General features: G+C 40.4%; 1 protein-coding gene across 1 annotated transcript in view; it reads right to left on the minus strand.

The window, feature by feature from the left end:
• Positions 1 to 8,351, minus strand: part of RINT1 (RAD50 interactor 1) — a 25,869-nt gene extending 17,518 nt beyond the window's left edge. Inside the window, exons 1-4 of the mRNA XM_008567947.1 lie at positions 8,081 to 8,351; positions 7,564 to 7,609; positions 2,139 to 2,323; positions 916 to 1,157 (exon numbers count right to left, since the gene is read on the minus strand). Of these exons, the coding sequence (XP_008566169.1) occupies positions 916 to 1,157; positions 2,139 to 2,323; positions 7,564 to 7,609; positions 8,081 to 8,122 (515 nt within the window). The 5' untranslated portion in view covers positions 8,123 to 8,351. The remainder of the gene's footprint in view (positions 1 to 915; positions 1,158 to 2,138; positions 2,324 to 7,563; positions 7,610 to 8,080) is intronic.
• Positions 8,352 to 14,147: the final 5,796 nt, after the last annotated feature.

The following is a 14,147-nucleotide window of genomic DNA, read 5'->3' on the forward strand; positions in this document are numbered from 1 at the left end:
AGGTCACAGGTTCAGATCCCTGTACTGCCACCCCCCCCCCCCCCCCCCCCCCCAAAAAAAAGGAATTTAAAATCTTGGGAAACATGTACAAGACAAAGGGATACATAACATATCCATAAATACGTAACATAACATTAAATACGTTAACTAAGATACATTTGAAACAGGACATTAAGACTCTTGGGTGATTTTTCTCCCTCAGGTTTTTTAGACAACATTAATGGTTGCTGACAGCTTTGTAGCAAGAGTAGTTAAAACAAAGCAAGGGTGGGAAGGTACAATGTGGAGGTGCTGGGGGACCATATCATGAAACCAAATAATCCACCAGTCTAGGTGGAAATGTTACTTTAGTCTGTTTAAAAGGCAATACGAGGTACTAACAATCAACCACCAGTGATATGTATTCAATTCAAAAAGAACTAAGGTCAAGTCTTCAAGTCTTAACTTTCCTACCTACAGGTAGCAGAACTCTGTCATTCATCTAAGAATACTGTATAGTTCTTATTAGATGATCCCTACTGAAAAAACTTCATAGAGAAAGCAATGTATTTAAGTGAACATCTCTAAAAATTAAAGTAACTAGGAATACCTATTATCACACTGAGGGTTTGTTTTATTAATCCGGCATTATAAATAAATGTTTTTATCAGGTGTTCATAATACAACCATAAGACTTAAAATTTTAACTTACTTATATTATTTTCTCTCCAATGCAAATTAAGCTCCCTGGAAACTTTATATTCACTCACAATAAAGGAAAAGAATCATTATCATAATGCTATTTTCATAACAACTGGTAAAATTATATTATTATAATCTTTAATTAACTCAATTATTTAATGGGACACATGTATTGTCTAAGACAGAAGTCTCAAAGGAAAATAATAATTATGAGAACAAAGAGACCCATTTTACCTTAGTTCTTCAATTTGTGAAATCCATTTAAGATAAGCGAGATGCCGTTTGATCTCTTCAATTTGGTTAATCATGGCCCCAAGATCGTCCATCCAGGGCTGTGCAGTCAGCAAATGGCTGTTAATGGAGCTGAAGAGATTATTTTCTTGCTCTAGAAACTGACTAAGGAATTGCTTTGATTCTTCTGCATTTTTTAAGGCATTTTGAATTCTTTTAGGGATTTCTGATGACATTGTAAGTACCTGACCATACCAAAAAAAACCAAAAAACAGCAATCAGATAAAATTTTCATAACCTTTAAGTCATTCCCTTCAAAATACACATTTGTTCTAACAGAACTGAAAATTGCCCATTAAAAACTCCAAAAGAAAGGTTTGATTTCTTCATCCTGTACCAACCAAACCCAAATATAAAATGCTGTTATGTGAAGCAAGCATGCATATATACATACATACAAGGGTAGGGAGGAGTCTATCACACTGGCCCCCGTAAGCCTCTACGGATCTGTCTCTCTAGGCTTAGCACTTTCAGAGGGTTTAGCCAGAGATCACTCACATGCTTTTACCTACTAAATATTTTCCTTCAAGAGCAAATAAAGTTGATTCCAAAAAGCTGGGCATCTGTATTTTGCAAAAGGTCCCCAGGTGATTTTGATTGAAACCCAGGCTGAGAACCACTGACTTGGTAGGATATCCAGATAATGCTTTAGATATGGCATTTATTTATTAAATAATTTTTTCTTACAGTATATGTTCATTGTAAAAGAAAAAACCTGAAGATACATAAAAAGTTAAGAAAATAAATCACCTGTTAACCAACCACTCAGAAATAACCATCATTATAATGTTATACTTCTTATCATGTTTCCTCCCTATGTGTGCATTTAGAAAAATTTGGAATGATGGTGTTTAAACATTTTTGTATACCATGAAATTACTTACTTGTAAAAGCACTTTAGAAGTCACTGTATGGAAAGCTATGTAAAATGTTATCTATCACTATGTTTTCAAGACATACATCGTATCAATAGGAATTCTATTACATAATTTGTAAAGTATGTAGCACGTTGTAGGTCTTTAAAACCTATCAAACAGTTTTAAGTGATTAGACTATTTGTCACAATTATATCATCAAAATTCCATATATAATAGTGGTTGTATTTACATTATATTAAGTATAATGAGTATACTATCAATATTATTTCAATTAGTTTTAATACTTGCCTGTTCTTCTAACTGCATTTTACTTTCTGTCATCTTTTCTATGAGTTTATCAAGTTTCTTTAAAGATTTAAGGTCATTTCCAACTTCCTTTTCTATGAATGCAGACACATAGGAAAGGAGACCACCATTATCTGTACCTTCACTGACATGTTCACTTCCAGCACGAGGTGTAATATTTATGTCACCTAAAATAAAAGATTAACAATTACTCAATACCACTAAGTACTATGGAATTAAAGGAAATGTAAAAGATACACAAGGCATTATATGTACCTTCAAAAGTTAATAATTTAGATGGACCTAGAGAGAATTATATTAAGTGAAACAAGTCAGGCACAGAGAGAGAAATATCACATGTTCTCTCTTATTTGTGGGAGCTAAAAATAAATAAATAAATACACAAATAACCCGGGGGGTGGAGGGAAGAAGACACAACAATTATAATTCCTTGAAGTTGATAACGACAAGCGAACAGAAAGGAGGTTGCTGGGAGGGAGGGGGGGATAGGGAGGAGGGAGGGATGTTTAAGTAATGGGCCACAATAATCATCCATATTGTATATTGACAAAATAAAATTTAAAAAAAAAAAAAACCTATTGGGGCCGGCCCGGTGGCACACTGCTACAGTGCGCCGCTTGGGAGCGTGGCGGCGCTCCCACCAAGGGTTCGGATCCCACATACAGACCGGTTCCCGCTCACTGGTTGAGCGAGGTGCGGGTGCAGCACCGAGGGTTGCGATCCCGTTGCCGGTCCCGGTCCAGTACAGGTGCGACACTGAGGGTTGCGATCCGTTGCCGGTCACGAAAAAAGACAAAAAGGAAAAAAAAAAAAAAAAACCTATTAAATAAATAAATAAAGTTAATAATTTAAAGAACACATCATGGGCCGGCCCATGGCTCACTTGGGAGAATGTGGTGCTGATAACAAGGCCAAGGGTTCGGATCCCATATAGGGATGGCCAGTTGGCTTACTGGGTGAGTGTGGTGCTGACAACACGAAGTCAAGGGTTAAGATCCCCTTACCAGTCATCTTTTTAAAAAAAATAAAATAAAATAAAAAATAAAGAACATATCAGGTGTGTGTGTATATATATATACGTGTGTGTATTTGTTTGATGGACTGTATTATAGCTATTCATCTGGGTATTTTATGTATAGTGTGTGTGTATTTGTTGGACGGGTTGTTTTACAGCTATTCATCTGGGGTATTACCCAAATGAATAGCTATAAAACAATCCATCCAACAAAAACTACAAACTGCTTAACAGCTGAGGAAATTCAGAGTGACGGAAAAATTCCTAAAGCCTGACCTAGTAACCATAGGTTTCAATAGAGGTTGGCATGACAATGCATAATACCTTTTCAAAGTTTGTAAGGATCCACTTGGTATGGTCTAGAATAACACCAAAGGAGGATTCTGGTTTTAAAATATTTTTAAAAATAGTATTAAAATACTTCAGGTATATGAAAAAATTTTGAAAGGGTGACTAATGCATAAAAAACTCCTTAAGGAATAAAAAAGTTTTTACTTTCAGAAGGAGAGAACAGAATTGTGGTGACTAAAGGTGGAAATGGGGGAGGAAGAGGGGGGTTACGGAGAAATTTGTTAATGGATCCAAGGAATGATTACATTCTGTAATAACAAACATGCTAATTATCCTGATTTGATTGTCACACATTATGTACAGGTATAGATATTCAACTTTGTATCCTACAAATGCATATAATCAATTACGTTTCAATACAATAAAAAAAAAAAAAGAGTAAAAATAGTCTTAAAAGCTTCAAATGCCATTGTACAAAGATGTCCATGTCAGAAACAGGGGGGAAAAAAAAAAAGAAAATATGAGAGAAAACACAAATTACTGGGAAAAAAAACAAAAGAAATCAAAAGGTCGATACGACCACTAAATTACAGTCTAAAGTGAAACTCTTTCCATGGCAAATAAACCAGACTTGGACTAATTCACACTGGATTTATTAAATGTGACAAAAACAGGTGACTTGGACTATGCAGCCATTTCTTGAGAATAGTGGTAACAGAGACAACATTTACTAAACATTTTACTAAAACAGAGCAAATAATGCCTAGTGAAAGGAGGAACACTGTGTAGCTTTGCTCTCATCCCATTTAGCACGTGAAATTTCCCTGGAGTCCACTCCTTATTCTATGCCTGAAAATCGATCCTTTATTATATTTCACAAGTCAGTTTTTCACTCTGTGAGAGTCTATAACTTTTTCCACTATCCAGGATGTTTAAGACATAATTAAGTAATTTAAGTTACTTCTAATTCTTTGTGAAGTGAAGCAAGATTCAAATATACAGATAAATTCAACTTTTGTTAAAATACTTAAGAAAACAAATTTATAGTAAGCACGTAATCTACATCAAAGGCAGTTAAATTATTTTCTACTGTCCTAAATTTGTGGACCATCAGCATTGCCCCTCTTTTCCAGGTGTCCCTAGCTACACTTTGCTGACCATTTGTGCCAGGATGGCTTTCTGAACTGTGCCCTGCACCCCAAAGAAACCTGGAAACTCACAGCAGCTTCTTGGCAAAGAAGGGACGGGTGACATGATTCACAGCTGGCTGCCATATCTATCTCCTCCCACTCCACCCACTGTGCTAAGATAAACTGTTTCCTTTTGAAATATGTTTCCATGCATAAACTATCTTCTTTTGATTATTCATGGTTTCCTTCTTCCTGGGCAAGTTTAGGAAACCTGATGTTTGGGTCAAACTTGGCACAATGGTAGCTCTATTTCACTGTGCAGTCATTAAATATGATTGACTATACTCAATCCATAACTAGAATTATTCTACATACGGGTTTAACCTCTCTAGATTTGCGTAGTTCCTAGGGGTTAAAAAAAAAGTGTGTGCATGAGGTTTGATAAAGCTGAGGGAACAATACAGGGCCTGCTGGGGAGCAACAGTAATTGAAATTTGCCTCTGCTCTCCCTTGGAGCTGTCCATCATAGAACTTGACTCTTTATAAAAATGCCGTTTTAAGAAAACAGCAATAAGAGAAAAGCAAGAAGGTATAATTAGCCTCATTACAACTGTCACTTCAGATAAAATAAAAATATTATTACCTAAAGATATGCCTAAATGCAAATGAAAAATTTTAGGTATTGCTCAATTATTTATGTAAAGATTAACAGAATATATACCACTGTGTTTGGTTCCACGTATGTTCCTCCCACTCCCCTATACCCCAAAAAACAAATTTTCTTTTTTCTACTTAACTTACAAGAATTAAAAGATTATTCACCTGCTACGAAAACCAGAAGCCCACTAGCGGGTAGGAGAAGTAAAACTAACATTAGACTCTCCAACTATAAAATAAATTATAACATTTGCCCCAGAGTACACTTAAAGGTTGTAAATGGGACTAAAATTTCATGTTTCTTCTCAATTCAATACTTATTTTCTTCTTCTTCAAATATGAACAGGATTGGCTGGTCTGTATCTAAACTTTATTAATATAATAATAAATTATACATTAATCATATTATATCATAATTATGTTATATAATAATCCACCTACTATTCTACACACAATGCCTTTTTTATTTATCTTAAATAAAACAAGTGATTTGTGTGGCATATCTGCAGACAATGTTTTGTAAATACTAAAGTTATTGTACCTTAGGGTGTAATTCTACCTTGACTTTTTAATTTATTTATTTATTTTTTCCTTTTGTCTTTTTTTCGTGACCGGCAACGGATCGCAACCCTCAGTGTCACGCCCGTACCGGACCAGGACCGGCAACAGGATCGCAACCCTCGGTGTTGCTCCCGCACCTCGCTCAGCCAGTGAGCGGCCGGTCTGTATGTGGGATCCGAACCCTCGGCAGGAGCGTTGCCATGCTTCCCAAGCAGCGCACTGTAGCAGTGCGCCACCGGGCCGGCCCCATACCTTGACTTTTTTAAAAAGTTAAACCCTTTACGTGTAACCATTTAAATGTGGCATAGTACATTCTTAGTCAAATGACATTCTTCAAAATGACACATTGGTAATTTGGGAGGTTTTTATGTCTCTTCTTTTCTATCTTTTATAAAAAGCACTCCTTTTTTTTTTTTTTTTTTTGTCCTCTTTGAGACGGGCCGCACCGCACTCAGCCAGTGAGCGCTGTGAGCGCACCAGTCATCCCTATATAGGATCTGAACCCGCACCGCACTCTCCCGAGTGCGCCAATGGGCTCGGCCCATAAAGAGCACTCCTAATTGCAAAGCAGTTTACTTAGCCACTGAAAGAGGGACAAGCACAAAGTCCTTGATATGACAGTCTTCATCTATCATTTCACTAAAATGACAGCTCAGTAGGTGTCAGACTTCCCAGGAATATGAATCGGGCAAAGGTGGAAAGGGAAGGAAACTGAAAGATATGGAGGGCACTCCCACATCCTTCAAGGAAAAGGAGCTGAGTTGTGGCAGCTATAACTGTCAAGTGCTATGGACTACTTAGAGCTTTCTTTCTGAGGCAGATTGTATCAGTAGTCAATGTTAAGGGCAAGTCTTACTTCTCAAGGCCACATGGTAATGTGGGCACCCTTTCTCTTACCACTACTCATTCCCAGACTTTTTATCGTAGTCAGAAGAAACAAAAACTCCCTGACAGAAGAGCTATTACATGCCTTTTCCCTCCTCCCCCCCCCCCCCAAATTTCACTTTAAAACCCCCTAAGGGGCTGGCCAGGGAGCTCGGTATTATAACACCAAGGTCAAGGGTTCAGATCCCATACCAGCCAGCAGCCAAAAAAAAATGGCCCACGAAGAGTCCTTTATTTCCAATAACCTGCCATGCTTAGCTCATTAAAGTAAAATGACAAATGAACACATCCCTGACATATGCTCCTGTCCCTAGGTATAAAATGGAGGTACTAACCTTTTCCTCCTTCCCTGTCCAGTCCAAGATCCAGGAGTTATCCATTGTGCTCTTCCCAGAGCAATTTTTAATTGCAAATTCACTGAAGGTAAAAGTACAACTAAGCAATTGTCATTTACCTCCTTTAAACCCAATTAAGGGGGTGATCATGTCTCCTAGATCATTAGCCCCTCCAAATTCCTAATGCTTACTAAGCTAATGCTTCATTAAAATAAAAGGTAGGGCCCAAATATTCTGAGTCCTGTATGATGGGCGACCTCCAGTGAAACCACACCAGTCCCTGCACTAGTAGGGGTCAGAAAGTGCTCTTCTCCAAAGCATCCCATATTTTACAATTTTAGAAAGACAAAAATATATACATAACGATAATCAGTATTTATTATTATATAAGCATATTGTACAGAAAAAGATACTTCATCTAAAAGATGACAGGCTAAGAACCCTGGAAAACAGGCTAAGAACTCAACCCTGGAAGGTTGAGTTCTGGAAGGATGGCTGTGCAGAAAGAGTAATGGTGTTTGGAGCTTGCTTACTTTTCTCCTCGATGTCCTTCCTTTCCTCACCACTTTCAGAGCAGCACTAGAAGGGGAACAGGTGTGACAAACACATTAATATAGAAGTAGTAGACAGAACTTATACAGAGCTCTCAAAGGGCATCCACTGGAGGACGGAGACGACCCAGACGTCTTCCCCCCGGGGCCTTCATAAGGGACCAGGGCAGTCTGCTGAAGGTTCCGAAAAGGGCCACCCCACTGGCGCGACCCCTGTCACCTTCCCACGAGGTCTGTGCCAACTCCCCAGGACCTGGAGTTATGCTGCCTGGCCGCCGGACCACCTCCCTAGAAAGATCTGTCATCTCACCGGAACCACCAGGGCCACCTCAATGGGACTACCTCCCCTGGGAGGTCTTGCAAAGGACTCTATACCGGGCTGCGGGACCACATTCTCAAGCTTCCAGGGCCACCTCACCGGGACTATCTACCCAGGGAAGTCTGTGCCACCTCACTGGGCCACCAGTGTCCCCTCCCCAAGACACCAGGGAGGCCTCACCGGGACTGACGGCGCCTCGCCGACCTCGCCGGCCGAGAGCATCCCTCCTCCGCTAGAGTCCTCGGCTCCATGCGCAGCCAGCGTGGCCTGTAGGGTCCGGCTCAAGCCAGCGACAAATGCCAGCTCAGCCCCGGAGGCTGTAGGGCTGAAAGCCACCGCGACTTCCTCTCGCCGTCTTTCTGGTTTCCTCCTCTAGGCCCAGAAAGGCCGTGTCCGCGCAGCCGCCAGCCGTGCGCGGTGCCTCCCCCTGCTGGCCGGAGGACCGGACTGCACCTCAGGAAGCGGACGCCTGCGCCCCAGGCGCTCAAAGAAGGGGAGACGATCCATCGCAACCACGGTGAAGTCCCCTCCACTTCACCGAAGCTCTTAACGGTGGAGCTTGAAGATATCCCCCACTCCACGCCGTAAATTTAATAGGAATCATATTTTAGACGATATCCAGGTGTTCTGAGAGAGTGGACTTGTTGACTAGGAGCTTCGGTGTAGGGTTCTTTGGCCAGACGCCAAAATATAAAAATAAATTTAAAAAAATAGGGTTATTTGGCTTGGATTTCCAATGAATGGCAATATCTTCATTTATTGATTGGCAGCTGGCCAGTACGGGGATCAAAGCCCTTGACCTCGGTGTTATCAGCATCACGCTCTAACCAAGTGAGCTAACCAGACAGAAATGACCCTCCAATATCCTGCCCGGAAGGTGCAGATCTGGTTGTAGGCGTTCTGGGAGCTGAACGCAGGAAAAAGACTCAGCATCTAATATGAATATGTACTTTGCTCAGTGCAGACACCCCCGGAAAAACCCTGTCTTTTGCCAGGGAGGAAGAAGGAGAGTTAGGTAGCAGCAAAAGATAAGTAGAGGACCCGGGGATTTGACAACCTCATAAACAAACTAACGTGCAAGGTAGTACTAGAGAGACCAAAATAAACAAAAGAAAAAGAAAGTCACCGATACAGGAAACAAACCATTCAGTGAGGAGAAAACGCAACTCAAATACATACATGTACAAATGTATATAGTCGGCACCTTGAGATATGAGTTACAATAGCAAACATAAAACAAGAACAAGATATGGTTTTAAAAGGAGTATTCAGGGACAAAAACTATGATAGCAGAAATAAAAAGTTCAAGGGTTGGAAAACAAGAGTTGGGAGATAATCTAGGAGGGGGAAAAAAGACAAATGAAAAATAGGAAAGAAAAGATAACAAAGAGGACCACTACAGCAGGTCCAAAATATAAAAAATAAGAACTCCAAGAGAAAAAAAGAGCAGAGGTTAGGGAGGGAGGGATCATCAACAAAATAATTCAAGAAAATTTCCCCAAACTGAAAGTCAGGAGTTTCCAAATTGAAATGACCCACTAAGTATCCACCACAATTGATAAAAATTGACCCACTCCGAAGCTTATCATTGTGAAATTACAGAAAACTGGGGCATAAAGACAACGCTAAGCGTCCACACAGGAAAACTGATCACTTACAAAGGATCAAGAATAAGAATTTCTTTGGATTTCTCAATATCGATAAAGAAATCTAGAAGACAGGGGAGTTAGTCTATCAAATTTTAAAAGGAAATTCATTTAAAACCAGAATTCTATACCTGATTAGTAAACTATCAATCAAGTGTGGGGTTAGAATACAGGTATGTCCGGACATTGAAGATCTCAAAAAATGTACCTTTCATTTACTTCTCCTTTCTCAGGAAGCTACTGAAGGTTTTGCTCCCCTAAAATGAAAGAGTAAACCAAGAAAAAAGACCTACGATGTAGGAATACAGAAAATACAACCCAGGAGAAAAATAAAGTGAGATGCCCTGACAACTGTGCACTCTACACAGATTTGTGCAGGTCAGAAGACTCCATAAGAGACTCCTTCAGAAAGATAAAACTGATAGGACACCTCAATTATCTCAACCTCTGGAGGGGGAGATTTAAACAATCATTAAGGAATTTGAGCTTGGTTTAGTGATAAATAGTAAACCAAAATAAGATGATTATTAACGACAGAAAAAACCAAAAAGCTGTGGGGAAGAGGATAATAGTTTCCTACTTGCCAAAGATGTGAATAATATTTGCCTAGTTATAATAAAGTAAACAAAAATCCAAAAAAGTACAATATAACTATATTGGGCAGATGGGGGGATGGGAAGTATGGTGGGGAAGAGGGAAGGAAGGAGAGCTCAATCTCATTTCTATTAAGTCAATACATAATGCCTAAAAGTGAAAAACCAAAAAATAGCAATACAAGCATATTATGTAGAGAGAAGAAGGTAAATATCAAAATAATCAGTTAAAAAGAGTGAAATGACTGCCTTTGAAAAGGTGAAAACAGGGCCGGCCCGTGGCTCACTCGTGAGAGTGTGGTGCTGATAACACCAAGGCCCCTGGTTCGGATCCCATATAGGGATGGCCGGTTCGCTCACTGGCTGAGCGTGGTGCTGACAACACCAAGCCAAGGGTTAAGATCCCCTTACCGGTCATCTTTAAAAAAAAAAAAAAAGAAAAAGAAAAGGTGAAAACAGGGCCGGCCCGTGGCTCACTCGTGAGAGTGTGGCGCTGATAACACCAAGGCCCCTGGTTCGGATCCCATATAGGGATGGCCGGTTCGCTCACTGGCTGAGCGTGGTGCTGACAACACCAAGTCAAGGGTTAAGATCCCCTTACCGGTCATCTTTAAAAAAAAAAAAAAAAGAAAAAGAAAAGGTGAAAACAGGTGAGGGGAGGGATGGGGATACAGTCCATGCTGTTTCATTGCCCATCTTCCAAAGTTTCTACAGAATTATTTGACTCTAGCTGACCAACAGGTACAAAATTACAATTAGACAGCAGGAATAGTTCTGGTGCTCTATTGCACAGTAGGGTGACTATGGTTAACAGTTAAGTTTTCTACATTACACAATAGCTAGAGGAGAGGCTTTTGAATGTTTTCGCCACAAAGAAATGATAAATGGATGAGATGATTGATACATTTACTACCCTGACCCGGTTATTTTACAATCTATACATTTATCAAAACATCACATTGTACCCCATAATTATGTACAATTACAATGAGTAAGTTCAAATAAAAATTAAAATAAATTTTAAAAGAATTATTTGACTTTAAATCAAAGACGTGTAACTCTGATAAAAATTAAAAATAAAAATAAAGGAGAAAAAAGATTGCCCTAAACCGAAAATTTTGCTTCTGAAAAATTCACTTTCTGATTAAGGAAATAGACATGGAAATAAATAATTTAAGATTAAGTGAATAGATTCAACAACAGAAATGTTTGCAATGACTAAAGAGCACAGAGAACAATTAACTATTATCTGGGGCATGGAGAAAGGTATCTAAGATGGTCAGAATACTAGGCAATAATAAGGATGAAAAAAATAGATGAATTGTGTGTAATAGACACAGCAATGCATAGTGCTAGTGTGAACTTAAAAGCAATATGCCACATACTATATGTAATATTCACGTTAGGATGGAATTTTAAAGTTGAGGAGCACACTCAATTGTTAAATGTTTACTAGAGGGAGTAGGAATGGGGGAAAGGCTTTGAACACTTCTGTGTAATTTTAACCATAAAAATCAATAAAGTCGGGGCCGGCCCGGTGGCGCACTGGAGAGTGCACCGCCTGGGAGTGCAGCGGCACTCCCGCCGAGGGTTCGGATCCCATGTGGAGACCGGTTCCCGCTCACTGGTTGAGCGCGGTGCGGGCGCAACACCGAGGGTTGTGATCCCGTTGCCGGTCCCCGGTGCGGGTGCAACACCGAGGGTTACAATCCCGTTACCGGTCAGTAAGGATAAAAAGGAAAAAAAAAATAAAGAGTTTCCCGTTTTGGAAAACAGAAAACTAAAAATGCGTGTTTCACTTGGGCCTTGTCTAAGGCAGTCGAGGCTGAAATGCAAAAAGGGTAATTTCTTTTTTTTTTTTTTTCCTTTTTGTCTTTTTTCGTGTCCGGCAACGGATCGCAACCCTCAGTGTCGCGCCCGTACTGGACCGGGACCGGCAACAGGATTGCAACTCTCGGTGCTGCGCCCACACCTCGCTCAGCCAGTGAGCGGGAACCGATCTGTATGTGGAGTTCATGGGAACCGATCTGTATGTGGGATCCGAACCCTCGGTGGGAGCGCCACTGCGCTCCCAAGCGGCGCACTACAGTGCACCACCGGGCCGGCCCCCAGAAAGGGTAATTTCTGACCATGGACCCAGCTAATGGCCAAAGAAATGTGAAAGGTCTTTCCTCTAAATGAGTTTAAGAGAGGCTGGGCCACAAAGACATTTTTTTTAAAGACCTTTTTTTTAAGAGCAGTTTTAAGTTACAGCACAATCGAGAGGAAGGTATAGAGATTTCCCATATATACCCTGCCCCCACTCACGATGGCCTCCCCCACTATCAACATCCCACCATAGTGTACAATTGATGAACCTGCACTGACACATCATATCACCCAGAGTCCTTAGTTTACATTAGGGTTCATTTTTGGTGTTGTGCATTCCATGGGTTTGGACAAATGTTTATAAAGATATGTATCTGCCATTATAGTATACAGAGTAGTTTCACTGCCCTAAAAATCCTCTGTGCTCCACCTGTTCATCCCTCCTTCTTTCCTAACCCCTGGCAACCACTGATCTTATTACTGTCTCCATAGTTTTGCCTTTTTCACAGTGTCATACAGTTGGAATCATACAGTATGTGACCTTTTCAGACTGGTTTCTTTCTCTTACTAATATGCATTTACTATGTCTCAATGTCTTTTCATGGCTTTCTAGATTATTTATTTTTAGCATGGAATAATATCAGTTTATCCATTCACCTACTGAAGGACATCTTGATTCCTTCTAAGTTTTGGCGATTATGAATAAAGCTGCTATAAACATCCATGTACAGGTTTTTGTGTGGACGTAAGTTTTCAACTCCTTTGGGTAAATACGAAGAAGCATGGTTGCTGGATCACATGCTGTCTTCCAAAATGGCTGTACCAATTTGTATTCCCACCAGCAATGAAAGAGTTCCTGATGCTCCACATCTTTGCCAATATTTTGTATTTGCAAATCAAAACAACAGTAAGATACCACTACACACCCATTAGATTGGTCAAAATCCAGAACACTGAGAAGACACTTTTTTTGGCAGCTGGGCTGGTACAGGGATCTAACCCTTCAGACTGTGAAGACACTTTTTAAAGTATATAAAAATTGAGTTTAAGACTGAATTATTACTGAGTGGCTGTAATAAAAATATTTGCATTTGCTCTCATTGGGACATCAACCTATGAATTAACCCCAGCCTAAGGACCCGTAGTAGTACAAGAATTAAGGAAAGAAGAAAATTTTGAGATACTTAACTGAGGTGAATAATCTCAGAGAAAGGTAGTATAGAACCCCACCAGTAAGCGAATTATCTGTGATTCAGTTGACCGGACCCCCACACTAAATCCACGTTTTAAAAACAAATCTAGCAGAAATATAAGGACTTGAAATAATATATTGGTTTTCACTCAGGGTTGAAGTTTGCCAAAATACTAGATCTGAAAGCCTTCAGAGGCTTAGATTTTGTCAGTAAATGTGAGTCACCTGAAGAGCAAGAGAAGAGAAAGGCATTTTCTTTTTTTACGCAGAAGCATTAACTTATGATAGCTTCTCTTCGGGAGCTGTGAAGCGGGAAGGGTGAGACGTGGGGAAACGGTGCTCTTGGACCCGCTACGCTCTAAGGAATCGCATGTAGAACAATACAGTCCCTAAAGTGATTTTCTTAGGGTGGAGTGCGACAAGAAAGGATCACAACTATGTGGAAGAACCCTTATTGGAATACAGCTAGCATTCAGAAGGAAGTCGCCGCTTTAGAGGTCCGGAAGAAGGCCTGAAGAATTCCAAGGTGCATGATAAAATCACTTTCTGACCCCGCCGAAGCCCACATGCGACCGCCTGGCGGCGCCCGAGGTGTACGTGCCAAGCGGCGGCCGCCGGGCGCGAGCGCGATGCGTCCCTCCGAGTGGGCGAGGCCTCCCGCTCCGAGCCGGGGGCGGGGCCGGGGAACGGGCTCCGCCCCGGGGAAAAAAAAAAAAAGATTTTCTATT

The sequence above is a fragment of the Galeopterus variegatus genome, unplaced genomic scaffold, assembly GCF_000696425.1.
Source record: "Galeopterus variegatus unplaced genomic scaffold, G_variegatus-3.0.2 Scaffold20, whole genome shotgun sequence".
Taxonomy (NCBI): Eukaryota; Metazoa; Chordata; class Mammalia; order Dermoptera; family Cynocephalidae; genus Galeopterus; species Galeopterus variegatus.